The sequence below is a fragment of the Schistocerca piceifrons genome, chromosome 3, assembly GCF_021461385.2.
Source record: "Schistocerca piceifrons isolate TAMUIC-IGC-003096 chromosome 3, iqSchPice1.1, whole genome shotgun sequence".
Lineage (NCBI taxonomy): Eukaryota > Metazoa > Arthropoda > Insecta > Orthoptera > Acrididae > Schistocerca > Schistocerca piceifrons.
Window position 1 is genome coordinate 316,465,431 of NC_060140.1, and position 15,915 is coordinate 316,481,345.

Consider the following 15,915-nt stretch of genomic DNA (forward strand, 5'->3'; position numbering starts at 1 on the left):
AGTAGCCTCAGCGCAGTGTTCTCGGATCATTAGTGGTGTGCTTGTTGTTAGTAAATTGTTTTAAAATAACAGGACATTTAGGTAGTTAGTCATTGTAGTATATAGTAAGTGTGTATTAGTTAATGTCCATTTCTTGTGTGATTATGTCAGTGAAACCTGAGTGTTAGGATATTTAGTTCAGATTTTATTTCTTTTGTTTACTATGGTTAGATTGCGTAGTCAGAAAGATATCAACATGGATAATGAGCAACAGTCAGTAAGTAGTGATACCGAGTTGGAAAGTGGGACACAAAGTAATGTTAGTGACGTAGTTCAGGAAGTACAATGTGAGAATCTGGGGGCAGAAGGACAAGAAATGTTGCCATTGCCACCCAGTGATTCAGTTGATAGCGGAAATACTGTGCCATCCGCAAGCACTGGACACGGACCAGAGAGTGGTGAGGTGTCAGAAGTGCAATCATTAAGAGTTATGTTCGAGCGCATGCTCAATTTCCAAGCTGAATTTGTACGTGTGCAAGCAGAGCGTGATAGAGAACGTGATGCTAAACAAGCAGAACGCGATAGAGAACGTGATGCTAAACAAGCAGAACGCGATAGAGAACGTGATGCTGAACAAGCAGAGCGTGACCAGAGATTGGTAGCTGAATTTGCATGTATGCAAGCAGAACGCGATAGAGAACGTGATGCTGAACAAGCAGAGCGTGACCAGAGATTGGTAGCTGAATTTGCCAAACAAGCAGAGCGCGATAGAGAACGTGATGCTAAACAAGCAGAGCGTGACCGACGCCTGCATGAGAGGGACTTGCAGTTGATGCAAACTTTAGAAGTTATGCAAAGTGAGATTGTTAGTTTGAAACAAAAATATGAAACCATACCCAAAACGGTGCAAGAATTAAGCGAAAGAGTAGATAGTGTTCAAGTGGCTAACGCCAATATAGTAGAGGAAATCAGTGTCCTGACTAATAGGGTCGAACAACTAGAAATTGACACAACTCAAGTAATTGAGAACAAAGTGATCGAACAAGTGCACAAAGTAGAAAATGAAGTCATAAAAGAAATAGATCAGAAAGTGCACGCCGCAATTGAGGCCAGAGATGTGGGCTCAAGTGCGGATGTGCGAGATCTAAAAAGGATAGTGCACAAAGACATTCCGCTATGGCAGCGGAGTGTGGACCGTCGTCTTGCCGAGATGGAGCTTAGCTTGCGGCATGACGAGGCACGGACGTATGTCACGCCAGCCAGGTCCAACAATGATAGGCATATAAATACTGCAGTAAAAAATTGCGACTGCGAGACAGAACAGGCAACCAATGTAAGCGAAACAAATAAATGTCATTCCAAAGTAGTGATTGAAGAAAGCTTGATTAGGAACCGACAGTTTCAGATCTTTACAACGGAGAAGAAATCTGTTCACCCTGTAGTGTTTATCAAGGGATTTAGAAACATTTTGCCTAGCGTTTGGAGTCATACCCAGAAAATACAGTTCGTTATGTCTTACATACAAGGAGATGCTGCATTATGGGCAACCGAAGCAGCTGACAGTTGTGATACATATGAGCAATTTGAAAAAGCATTCTTGGCCAAATATTGGTCAACATGTATCCAGGAGAGATTACGGAAGGAGGTATATAATCCAGAGCCGTATTCTCCACGACTAGGCAATTTGCGAAAATATTTCGAGAAGTACATTAATAAGACCCGTTACTGGGACGAACAGATTTCATCCCGGGATTTGATCAGGCTTTTGAAATCACACTTGCCGATACATGTAAAGGAAAAACTTATACACGTGCCTGAAAATGATATGGAACATTTCTTGTCTGTTCTGGACTCAATTGACCTGATTCAGGAGGACGTTAAGGCAGCCTCTGAACAGGCTAGAAGTAACGGAAATGGTTATAGAAATGGTAGAAATAACACGCCTCCACCAAGTAATGGAAACGGCGGAGGTAATAATAGGAGACAGGAGTATGCACAAAACGGAAATAGAGGTAGAGACCGGAACGGCAATAGTCCGCCGGTGAATAATGACCGGAAAAGGAGGTTCGATGACCGGTATGAGACAGGCCCACCAAGCAATAATAGATGGAAAAATGCCAGGGGGCCGAGCAACACTAATACTTATAATGATGCAAACCGAACTTGGCCGCAGAACCAGAGGCCCAGTCCGGACCGGCAAAACAGTGATAGATATGACAATAACCGACCGCCACCACAAAATGCGCCAATTGCGCAACCGTGGCGGCCGACGCAACACAACGTGCACATAGTGGAGGTCAGTGACACAGAGCAGCCACGCCCATCCACTAGCAATAATTCAACAAACTAGATGCAGCCGAGATACGCTCTCCATCGTCGGCTGAGGTTTGGAGTGAGAGCAGCCCGACACAGAACAAAACACCGAACAAAATCTGTATCCTTAGGTATAATGACGGGGTACAGATGAGAGATGAATTAATAACTGAACCATCCACGTGCATAAAGGAGCACAAAGACAAAGTACAAGCGATAATAGAGATCAAAATTAACAATATTGATGTGCAAGCGGTCGTAGATACAGGTGCTACTGTCAGTGTTATGAGTATGGACTTATTCAAAGTACTGGGGAAGGAAAGGCGTATGCTGACTTTTCCCGTGAATAATTGTAAAGTCACTGGAGCCATAAGTGCACAGCGACAAATAATTAAACTCCAAGTGCGGGTAGAGATGTATGTAGGGGATGAAGCCATAGCGTGCTCATTCCTGGTAGTAAAGGGTTTAAAGGTAGCCTGCATTTTGGGGGTAGATTTTTTAAGAGAAAGGGACGCAATAATCGACCTTTCTCGGGGAAAATTAAGCTTGATGAATGCTGGTAGGAGAATAGAATTGTCCATGCTCAGATCTGAAGAGGTACCTGTACCTAATTGTAATGCTATTAACATAAAGTGTAGGAATCAGTCGATACTACATTTAGACAATCATTGTCTAGGACAGAATCTCTATTATCCTGACGTACAAGGTGATCAATTAAAAGCAAATGTGGACGCACTTGTGAACAAAGTATCACAGTCCGAAAATTTGAACTCTATGCAACAGCAGGATTTGGTACAGTTATTATCTAATTATGCAGATGTATTTTCTGAACGACCAGGAATTGTTAAGGGATATCAGTACAATATCGAGGTGAAGCCTCACAAAACTTACTGTCGAGCCTCATACTCCATTCCTTGGTCCAAGAAGGAAGTGGTAGCTAAAGATCCTTGAAACAGAATAGCAAGTGGCAATTGGTGTACAATGGACCTTTTAGAGTAGTAAGTGTGCCACATGAATGTAGCTATCTCTTAGCAGACCCCCACTCAGGGAGAGTACGGGGACTGTATCCGCGTAAGGATGTAAAAGCATTCCTACAGTAAAAGACTAATAGTCCTATGTGGACACCATTCTTTTGTAAATAATGAACATTAATGATGTGTGATCTTTAGAGATAATGTACTAGTGTAGAAGTGTTTAGTTATAAGAATATGATTGACTTTCTCATGTGTATGGATATTTGTGTTATGTACTCTTTTAATTTGTGTTATCTAGAACATGCTCTAAATGTTTGCACAGATAATCTGATTAGTGCAATTATTTGTAGTGTTAAGCTGTGACAGAGTTCAACCAAAAAGAACATTTTAGTAATGATTAGTTTGTGTACTACATAATTTTCTATGTGCCCAAATTTGAAATATTTCTTGGCACAATCTTTTCTATTATGTGTATGTATGTATATATGTGTAGCTGTCAGATTGACAGATTCGAACCCAGAATAATATCAATAATATGAGGCCCTGAGAACTTTATTATCTAACCAATGTTATTAGAGAAAATAATGCACCCAGTAGTGACCCGAGGGCACCACGGGAGGCAAACTTGTTGCAGATTTATGTAATGCAAAGTTACGCACAAAGAAGCTTCAATTGAAGCATGTGCAGATTCAAACAGTAAAAAAGAGTTAGCCAGATACAGTCCAAGTCAATTTTTGCCTACAGAGACTACACTGTAGTTACGTAGGACGTTGATAGTAAAGTGTGACATGAGTTCAAAGGAGTTATTGAACAATATGCCTGAATCCGGCTGGAATGCACAAATAAAATCTACTCGAACACGAATATAGATGACTTTTGGGCAAACTAATACCAAATTTTAATATTTTGTTACCATGTACGCAAATATCACACCTTGGTAAAGAGTTACGAATGTGCTATTAAAAAAAAAAAAAAAAAAAAAAAAAAAAAAAAAAAAAAAAAAAAAAAAAAAAATTTGCACAGCGGACATTGTAAATAAAAATAAAGGAACTTAAACAAAAGTGCAGTATTGTGCGGCAGAGACAGACAGTGACTGTTAAACCTGCAGCAATACGTCACGGAATAGTTGTGTATAAGTGATAAAAAACTGTATCATCGCCGTGTGTGCAAGTGGACAAGGAACTAGCACGACACGAACAGTGAACCGATAACGGACGGTGGATCAAGCTAGTGTCAAACTTTAACTCTTTGTGTGTCAAGGGACGCTAGGAAAGCGCATTGACTACGAAGATACATTTTGTCCTAAGGTGAAAACTTGCGTGTGACTAATGACAAGTCATGACATGGTGAAAAATATTGTGTGCCCATAAAACGTGTTACGGTGACAACGAAATATTGTGCAAACCAGACTAGTGAAGGCCTACTGAGTAATAACTGCCACTAACTGTGTGCGTTCTTTCCCACAGCAGGAAAAATGCCTATAAGGATAGTACACTGTTTCTGAACTTGTTGCATGTTTCCTGGAGCACTGCAAGAAGACGTCGCACGGGCGAGCGGATATCCAACGCGCATCCGGCTACATCAGCTATGCAGCGGCCGCAGCAGCCCGTAGCAGACCAGACAGCCACGCCCTCCGCGCCGTAGCTGTCAACGCCGGGGGCGGTGACCTACACGGAGTCAGCGCGCCGCGCCGAGCGCCGCTCAACAATCACTCCGCACCGCTCACCAAATACAGCATTATTGATTTTTTTTATGTTCACATAAACTGAATAACATGTCAATGACTTCATTTCGATAAACATTGAACATTTACTACGTAGGACAAGTGACCTTGTAGTGTATCACACGAATAATAGTATCACACACAAAAAAACTTCAGTCGAACCGTATGTGACTGTGATATTGTGTAATTGTGTAACCGTTTGTGACGAACTGAATTTAATTCAAATGAATAACTGCATTTAATTCAAATGACCATGAACCAACTGGGATGGCTGGGCTCCGGCACAGTTTTGCCCAGGTTTCCTGTTTGCCTACGCCCAAATGGGGGAGCCATGAACTTACATAACCCTGGGACTAAATAAAAGAGCCATTCCGTAAAATATACAAGTGTAAAGAACGTTACTGGCACCATTGTGTCAAAGTGTAAAAACTCTTTGCCAAATACTGCCAGGGGGCAATGTAACGTTCCCTGGCAAACTCACGTTATTAAAAAAAAAAAAAAAAAAAAAAAAATGAGTTTATTTGTACCATATACGCCGCTCTGGGCAAGTTGTATATATCGTAATTATTGAACAAAAATATTACTGAATGTGGTGTAAAAGACATTTGTTATTCTCCTTATATTTTTTGTTGTAATATTTGTCTGTATTTAGGATAGGAATTTTTTCTGTATTTATTATGTGATTGTAAAATGTGTCAGTATTTGCGATAGCAGAGATATGTTGCCAGAAGAGAATAATATCGTCAATTTGCAAAGAAATGTTAATAGTCAGCAATACTATTTAAGCACAATGCATTATGTATTCTTTGGTCTTCTCTGTTCAGAAGTCATTGCGGTAGGACACTGTGAAAGAGTTTTTACGAATGGGTAGACTTCTTTTGTCTCTGTCTGGACTTAGCCGCCATTAGACGATGCGTTACGAATTAATGTGAGTTGTATTGTTGTTTGATCTAAATATATTAGAGTTTATCAAAAGTGTGAATTATTTATGTAAATTAGCTTGCCCACGTCATCTATAAAATTTCTTTAAGAATTTTTCAGCATTTTTTAGCGGTGTTGCTGGGCTGTGCCGCGACCAACAATAGCAAACCCGTAAATCGGGAACAGATGCATAAAAATCAATGGTGAATTAAGAAATTGTTCTTCTTTTTCAGTGATCCTGTGGCTGATAAAATTTGAATTAATTATACGTTTGTGCATTCGTAGGCGGATAGCTAATGTTAGTTAACATTGAAATTTAAACAGTTTGGTTCTTTCAAAATATCTTAAATGTGTAATGAAGTAGGTTTGATCAGTGATAAATGTCGGCTTGGCAATAATTAAAACATTTTCTGCTTATAGAGGTAATCTTGTGTTCTATGGCTAGTGCCGGGATAAAATTCAGTAAAAATATTTAACAAAAAATCCACTGCATCAGGAAAGTGTATGCCAAGGCCGAATGATTTAAAGGACCCAATTCTCAACCTAATATTCTTAACCAGTTCATATGAGTTCACGTAAATATTATTTTTTCTTTAAATGTACGTAATAATTAAGTAAGTAAAAATTTTTTATTACCACACGAAAATAAGAGAGTGGTTCTACAACAAAGTTCGCACGAAAGAAAATTAACTTAAAAACAACAGATAAATTTTATTATTCTTCTTTAACGAAATTTCAAATCAATCCCATTCATTACGACCGATTTCGTTAAAAGTCTTACCTCAGAATAAATGGATGTCACATTTCTGCTCTTGTTATTGCGCACCGCTTGGAGGAACTGCATTGCAAATAATAATATTCTCTTTTTTTGTGATTTTAGTGAAATTTTTCTTCAAAAGAAGTGGAATGAAATGGGAAGTGCAACGAAATCTTTAGTTCAATAAAAAATCAAATTTTTGAAAAAATGCTTTTGAAATAAAAATTATTATTGGGGGGCTTGTTGGAGAATAATTACAATAAATAAAATTTTTCATTATCTAATGATTATATTAATTAACAGTATACCTTATTCACCATCTTGACCAGTGTTGCCGACCGCCTACATCACCCGCACTGGACTGCTATCACTGACCGACCGCTCTGCATGACGACTATTAGCGTACTGCACGCGACGACTACTGACTGAGTACTGCTCTCAACCAGACAGAGCTACAGACTCGCAACGACTACTGACAGACTGAGAACCGCTCGCAACACTCGCGCGGTCAAGCGCATACTCTCTGGTCACGGATGCTACAATGCCTCGCCATCGCTGCTGCGTTACATACGTGTTTCAAGAATGAACATAAATTCGACAGCTGGCAGCTAAAATTTTCTTTCATAAAATGATTTAGTGCGATGTAATGAAAAGCATTTCTCGGTTGTTTAGACGAGTAAAATTCAGTTCATTTTCACATAGCAGGTCGTGCATAGACATATGATGAAAGTTTAAAAATAAGCCTCAGGCAGTTAATTTTTCTGTCATCATATTACTAGATGCAATGATCAGAAAGTTTAGTAAAAACACTAGAAGAAAGTAACATAGTTAAAAAATTCTTTAGATTCAAACGATTTTTATTGCTGTTTGGCCAAGTGCCGAATTTGTACGTTTACCCACGCAGCGAGAGTTGGCCTGTACTCTCTCTGTCGCAATTGGAATTTGATAAGCTAATAACCAATATAAACTGTTGCAGCATCCATTAACTTCCGTAATGTGAATGCCACAGTTATATAGCTAGTAGTTGGGGACCCGAGAATGCGGTTAGAGCGCTTACCACGTGAAAAAAAGTGAATCACTGAGTTCGTAATGAGTCCTACATGGAAATTAATTATTAAGCAACGATTTTAAAAAAAATCTTGTGTTCCATATTACTTAGAAGACCTCACACTGAATTACAAACAGAAAGGGTGTACGTAAACAATAATTCATCGATTACTACCAGAAATACAATGCGTGAAGCCTCCATTAATTACCGATAGCAAATATTATCGTGGAGCATCTCCAAAAAGTCGCAGAAATTTTAATCGCATGTTGAGTATGCTATTGGCACAAATATTAGTGTACGGACACTTTCTGTGAAGCAGGAACCTCGTTATACTGGGTTCCCAGAACACATGTCTTTTATGTCGAAGTGCAGGCAACATACTCAGGATTTTGAGTACATTAAGCCAATTAATTAATTTCGACGTGTACTTATTTCGTTGCCCGAAAGATCTCCAGACGATATTTCCATTCCACCCATGTGCTGGTCAACATTTCGTGAGGGATGGATGATATGATCTCAGTATTTCTGTACCATAATGATGTAATCCTTTTGTTGGAGGGACTGTTCGATCTCGACTTTACACGCAGGGAGAAAATGATGTTTACATAGGATGCGATGCACTGATGTCTTCGGAATGTATAACTCACATGAGCATCTGCCGAGTGACTGCTTGGGACTTCTCATGAAGGTGTCTCTTAGTGTCTGAATTGTCCGCGCACTAGGTCCAGGTCTGCCTGCTCTAGAGAGATCACAGTCGCTACTTATTTCCTTAAACTTCGCATACCACAACTTTATGCTTTAAACATGTTGGCTGTCTTTGGTATGTCGTCTGTAATTTTCTCTGAACTCTTTTTGGTGACCGTATCTCGTGATACCAGAGGACAGATTGAGCTTTCTCCGAGTATAAATACATGTTGTTTGCAAATTTTGTCCGATTCCGCTGTTGTTCCGTCACTGGCCCCTATAACAAACAAAATAATAGTACATATATACGTACACAAAAACTTGAATATGTCACATGCAATTTAAGATAAAAAGTATTTGTCTATATGTCATATTTTATGCCTTATGAATGTTTTTAATTAGGGAGAGATTTCTGGGACACTCGGTGTAAAAGGAAAACGGTCACGAAATGTTGAGAATAAATAAACCGCTGAAGACGGCATTATTTTGCCGAGTCTAGTTTGGGAAATTAAAAAATAAAAGTGTTCGCCTCGAGGCGGAGGGAGTCTCATACTGTTCTATGCAGACACGTAACAAAAAAAAAAAAAAAACACGGAATCTTCAAGATACAATCACTGTTTCAGCAACTGGTCCTTTGTAAGAAAACCAAGATATTATTTCACCATCCAAATGCCTGATAGCTACATTTGTAATAACGGTTAGTGGGAGTGGCCCTGAAAAGCATCTGTAAATGTTAAAACTCGAAGAGGCCCAAAAGCTCAACGTAAGATTTTAAATTTGTGGAAAGGGCTTATATGACCAAACTGCCGAGGTCATCGGTCCCTAAGCTTACGCAGTACTTAATTTAACTTGAACAATCTTACGCTAAGGACAACACACATATCCATGCTCGGGGGAGGTCTCGAGCCTCCGACGGGTGGAGCAGCGCGGACCGTGACAAGGTGCCCAAAACCGCGCGGCTACCCCTCGCGGGCCGGCCGTGGTGGCCGAGCGGCTCTAGGCGCTACAGTCTGGAACCACGCGATCGCTACGGTCGCAGGTTCGAATCCTGCCTCGGGCATGGGTGTGTGTGATATCCTTAGGTTAGTTAGGTTTAAGTAGTTCTAAGTTCTAGGGGACTGATGACCTCCGAAGTTAAGTCCCATAGCGCTCAGAGCCATTTGAACCAACTAAATAACTACACCGCGTGGCCTTTACGTAAGTCTTTGAGTAGTAGCACCATAATGTCTGGATTGAAAATTTTCCATTGAATGTTCTCATCAATGGAGAATCATCTATACAGACAAAATTAATGTACGGTGTGACATACTGAAATGGAACAGACCTCTCATATTCGTGCTAGACAACAATGGCTTCTGCAGTATCACGCGTCGAAAGACGTGGTCATCTATGAAGGATTTCCCAGTAACAAAACTGCTTTAACATACATTTATATCTTTGTGAAAAATTAACCTGGTGCAAATATTGGTAACTAGCAAATGAAACAGAAAAATGTAATTTGTGCATTTCAGGAAACGTAAAAATTCAGTAGTTTTTGACTGAACTTGAGCAAGCCATTCCGTACAAACACTTCGGCATAACAATACGTGTAGATTCCCATCCGGATAGCCGGGCGCGTTAACGTGCCGCTTCTGCGATACGGGGAGACGAGCCGGCCGCGGAACGAATCCGCCTCGAGGATTGACGACCAGATCAGGCCAGCCTGGATGTGGTTTTTAGGTGGTTGCCCACAACCAGCTAGGTGACCCCAGTCTGATACTAATATGCTACGCCAACATTTAGAACATGTTTTCGCATTTAAACGTAAGTTTTCCCCTAAACGCAGACATATGGGCTGCACAGCTTCCGTCCTGGCGATAGAGGTGGCGTCAGGGAGGGCATTTGGTCACAAACTGTCACTGAAGTTGCAAAAACCCACATAACAATGGGGACTTCATACAGTAACAGGAAATGTCAAGGAAGAAGAAGATGTGGAGGTATGAAGTGGCGTGATCACATAAACTCAATACGAATAAAGTGAGTGTAAGAGGGCAATACATACGAAGAATATTGAAAACGATTCAGAAATTCTTCCTTATTTCCATGCTAATATTTGATTCTAGCAGACTAAATGGCGTTGTCCTGCAGAGTGTATACAACCCGAGACAACCGGGAAATTCGGGAAAAACCAGGGAATTTTTTCATCCGGGAGATAACCAGGAAAGACCCGGGAATTTTTCATTGTTTTAGCTCTCAGTTAAATTTTTGTAATTTTGACTGATAAGAATTGATTCTCTAGCAAAGAATGTTACTATATCCTGCTACTGGAGAATGATACTGCAGCAATAAAATGTAAACGAGAGAAAAAAATAAAACTTTAGTGGCAAAGGAAATGCGCAGTTTACAACAACAAAACACCGTGCACGCACCAGCGTCTGCAAATAGCAAAACTATGTCACAGGCCGTAGACCGAAGAATATGTAATTCTTCGTAACAATAAACTGCTTGCTATGTGCATGACGTCACAACTGTTCGCATTAGGTTCGTTTGACCAATCGCCAGCGGGCTGATGCCCATGCGCAGTTGACCCGCATATGAGCAGTACCTTCTCCGCTTCCCGCTACTTGACGTGTGGCTGTTAGCTGTATAGGCATTAGCAGCAAGCAGCCAGGTGCTAACGAAAAATTTTTTTCTTGTGTGTCCTAGCTGCCAGATCCGCTCAAGCGCAGAGTTGTCTGCGCTGTAGTGTGGAGGATATTAGTCTCCAGGTGACCCGTGTTTACGTTAAGTGATTTCGCTGCTTTTCTACGTTTATAGTCCCACGTCAAATGAAAACAAAACAGATTTATATCAAGTGAATTAAAATACATTCACATAATTACGGAGGGCAAAAATATATTCTTAGTTTCAGTTTTCTGACTTTATTTTATTTCCAAGTTATTAGCAGTCAAGCATTAATCACCTTGCAGAACAATGAAATTATTTTTGCAAGTTTGCTAAGGAAATTTGGCTTTTTAATCTTTCACCTGAGGCAATCATTTTACTTGAAACGAAGTGTTTCATTCCAACTGTTCGCTGAATTTCAAGTGCACGTTATCATCTTCTGCTATGTGTGGCATTATGCCATAATAAAGAAACAAAAATGAGATCGTAGAGTACTGGTTCTCCAAGAAAATTTACATCCCAAAAACCACATTGAAAAACGTAATATCAAATGGGACCTACCTCATTGTGAATCTGGAAAAAAACAATGTGCACTTCAAGCCGAATTATGCATTTTAACATGGCTTACGAAATTCCGATGCTCTTGGGAGTATCCTCTGATGCCCTGTCTCTTTTATAGTGTAAGCTCTCTTAGTGCTTTATACATACTTACATGTGGGCTTCCTGCACCACTGCAGCTGCTCACGTGCAATAATGCCTGTTTTCTGGCGCTCTCTGGCAACTGGTAAATCGAACCTAATTCTAACAGTCTCCAGATAGTATTGCGAATGGTGGTTCGAAAAGCGTTACTTTCAAAGAAAATTTCTTTTTACGCAAGATGAATTATGTTACGTGTGAGAAAGTGGGATGGATTTCTAAATCACCACCGTTTAAAACTGAGCAGTTTGAGGACCAGCCGGCTACAAGAATTTCGAGCCCAGACATTTATGTCATAATTTTAAATTTAGTGGCACATTTGTGTGATGTATCTTAAAGTATAACACATGCAAAAAAAGATCAATATTACATGTGAAAGAGTAGCTGACGAGATCACGTGGCATGAGATACTGTACGATCGGCTTACAAAAGGACATCGCAACTCGGTTTCAACGCTCCGGAAACTAACGCGCTGTGTTTGGTGCAATTCGAATTTATACTTTCGTAATACGAAAATATGCAGCGTATGTTTCTGCAAATCAAAGGTCTTCCCAAAATTTCTCTCTTTTTTTTATTAAGTCTTTCCAAAGCTTCTCTCCCCCGTCTTCTTTTCTCCCGGGATGTTCTACGCGAGTGCATAAGACGTTAACCATTCAAAGAATTTATAAGTTTTACATGCCCGAGGGAAAATCTACGGAAAACCTACTGTCACTTAGCATGGATAAAGTGTATTTTCGCCCGGGGAAAAGCACATTTTTTAAACGAGATATCCGGGAAACATCCGGGAATAATCCGGGATTTTTTTTTCCTTGTCCCCGTATACATCCTGTCCTAGTATGTATTTATTTTAGTTCTATTGGTCTGCCTCCTTCTTTCCCCTCTCTGTCAGTCTCCTTCTCCCCCTTCTTTCTGACCACCTCCTCCTCCCTCCACTCTTTACTGATCTCCTGCCTCTATTTACCTGCTACTCCTCTCTCTCTCTCTCTCTCTCTCTATCCACCTCTCTCTCTATCTGCTTGTCCCCCGCTGTCCATTTCCTCCTCTTTCCTTTCTATGTCAATCCCCTCTTCCTCCTTCCCTTTCCCTACCCATAATAGTTTCGCTGCATGAACAGCGAAATTGTGATAAGCGTTAAACTTCTTACTTTTCATCATTTTGTGGGGGCTTTCAGCGAGAAAATGTTTCTTAACGATTTTAAAACAATAAACTGTAAGCCAAGATCGCAGGAATTCTTTTTATTCCATGATTACCGGTTTCGGCGAAACTAAAGCCGCCATCATCGGATCTTAGGACACATCATGGAGTAAAAAGAATTCCTGCGTTCTTGGCTCCCAGTTTATTGTTGTCCAACCATCTAGATCGCTCCCACATGAACACAATGTGCTCCCTACATTAAAGATCTTAACTTCTGTGAAATTAGTCCTAAGTCGCTAACAAGGAACCCCTTGAATGGTAGGTCGCAAGTTCAGTGTTCAGTAAGGCTTATTTGATAGTATTGTGTTAACAATTATGACAGGAAAAATATTATCTGCTAATGACACACCATGTGCATCAGGAGGGCGATAGAAATTGAGTGTCCGGAAAGTGAAAAGATCAAACTTATTTGAGATATATGTATTACAATTAACAAATGGACATCGTCGATATTCAAGACATGTGACTGACTTGCGCCATGGACACCGAACGAAAAATTGCGCGGTGCAGTGATCATAAAGGTTCGCACCATCAAGTTGGAAGGTGAATTAGTTGGGAATTATAAGTCGTCAGGATGGTCACATTGATATCCATTCGTAAAGACTACATACAGAATCACCTTGATGTAAGAGGGTGTTGAGAACTCATGGAATGTGATGGCATGCAACCGAATGCGAAATAATCTGCCGTGGAACTTACCGTAAAAATGGCGTAGCTGCATATATAGCGAAAATATGTTTTAGAGGTACGAAGAAACAAACATCCAGAGACTGAATTTGTCGACTGGTTCCAGGTGACCGTTCCACTCTCGAACGGCGCTCGAGAAAAACGAGCAATTAAATTATTCTGTGCGAGCCCTGATTTCTCTTATTTTATAGTGATGATCATTCCTCCCTATGTAGGTGGGTGCCAACAGAGTGTTTTCGCAATCGAAGGAGAAAACTGGTAATTTAAATTTCATGAAAAGATCCCGTCGCAACGAAAAACGCCTTTGTTTTAACGATTGTCACTCCAATTCACGTATCATGTCTGTGGCACTAACTCCCCTATTTCGTGATAATACAAAACTAACTGCCCTTCTTTGCACTTTTTCGATGTCATCCGGCTGTTCCACCTGATGCGGATCCAACACCGCACAGCAGTACTTCAGAATAGGGCGGACAAGCGTGTTGTAAACAGTCTCTTTGGTAGATCTGCTGCACCTTCTAAGAGTTCTGCCAATGAATCGCAGTCTTTGGTTTGCTCTACTCACAACATTATCTATGTGATCGGTTCAATTTAGATTATTTGTAACTGTAATCCCTGAGTATTTAGTTGCATTTACAGCCTTTAGATTTGTGTGACTTAACGCGTAATCGAAATTCACCGGATTTATTTTAGTACTCATGTGAATAACATCACACTTTTCTTTATTCAAGGTCAACTGGCACTTTTCGCACCATACCTATACCTTATCTAAATCATTTTGAAATTCGTTTTGGTCATCCGATGACTTTACAAGACGGTAAATGACAGCATCATATGACAGCATCATCTGCAAACAATCTAAGAGGGCTGGCTCAAATGGCTCTGAGCACTATGGGACTTAACATCTGAGGTCATCAGTCCCCTAGAACTTAGAACTACTTAAACCTAATTAACCTAAGGACATCACACACATCCATACCCGAGGCAGGATTCGAACCTGCGACCGTAGCGGTCGCGCGGTTCCAGACTGAAGCGCCTAGAACCGCTCGGCCACACAGGCCGGCTAAGGGGACTATTCAGATTATGTAGTTAATATTCACTCATGCTCATAAATTAAGGATAATGCTGATACATAGTGAGACAACGCTCTGGTAGTAGGCTTTCGGGTTTAAATCACCTCGGGGCATGACCATGCGGTGCTTTTGACCTGTGGTTGTCGCGTGGTGGCGCTGGCAATAATCCATATACGCAGAGGTGTGTTGGTGAATGTCAGAGTACGGTGCAGCTTGTAAGTGTGCAGACGTTTCCAGACGTGATAATGGTGACGGTGTGTTGAAAAAGAACACATATTGATGACGTTATGAGGGGTAGAGTACTAGGGCGACTGGACGCTGGTCAAACACAGCAGGTCGCAGCACGGGCCCTCTGTGTCCCACAAAGTGTGATCTCAAGAGTATGGCAACGATTCCAGCAGACAGGAAACGTGTCCAGGCTTTACAGTACGGGACGTCCACAGTGTACAACACCACAAGAAGACCGATATCTCACCATCAGTGCCCGCAGACGGCCACGGAGTATTGCAGGTAGCCTTGCTTGGGACCTTACCACAGCCACTGGAACAGTTGTCTCCAGACACACAGTCTACAGACGACTGAACAGACATGGTTTATTCGCCCGGAGACCTGCAAGGTGCATTCCACTGACGCCTGATCACAGGAGGCCGCATGAAGCCTGGTGTCAAGAACACAGCATATGGTCATTGGAACAGTGGTCCCAGCTTATGTTCACTTACGAGTCCACGTAGAGCCTGACCGGGTTGCCTCCAAACACGTCTCCGACGATTGTCTAGTTGAAGGCATGTTGTTGGGCCCATTTGTACCGTGCTGCATGGTGTCGTGGTTGCAAAGAGGGACCTCTCCGTGGACCTCGGGAGTGAAGCTGCGCATCATGCAGCCTATTGCGCACAGTTTGAGTCGTAACAAGACGTCCTGTGGCTGCACGAAAAGCATTATTCAACATGGGGGCTCTGTCAGGGTTCCCTCGAGCCATAATATGCAAATAGCACGCATCCACTGCAGTAGTAGCCCTTGGGTGGCCTGAGCGAGGCTTGTCATCGACAGTTCCTGTCTCTGTATATCTCCTTTATGTCCAAACAACATCGCTTTGGTTCACTCCGAGACGCCTGGACACTGCCCTTGTTAAGAGCCCTTCCTGGCACAAAGTAACAATGCGGACGCGATTGAACTGCGGTATTGACCGTCTATATATGGTTGACCTATAGACAACACGAGCCTGG

The 15,915-nt window shown here is 41.3% G+C and overlaps 1 protein-coding gene across 1 annotated transcript in view; it reads left to right on the plus strand.

Moving 5' to 3' along the window:
- Positions 1-235: 235 nt before the first annotated feature.
- The window catches only part of LOC124788622 (putative uncharacterized protein DDB_G0271982), a 64,156-nt gene continuing 48,476 nt past the window's right edge, over positions 236-15,915 (plus strand). The window contains exon 1 of the mRNA XM_047255892.1: positions 236-1,106. Coding sequence (XP_047111848.1) covers positions 236-1,106 — 871 coding nt within the window. The remainder of the gene's footprint in view (positions 1,107-15,915) is intronic.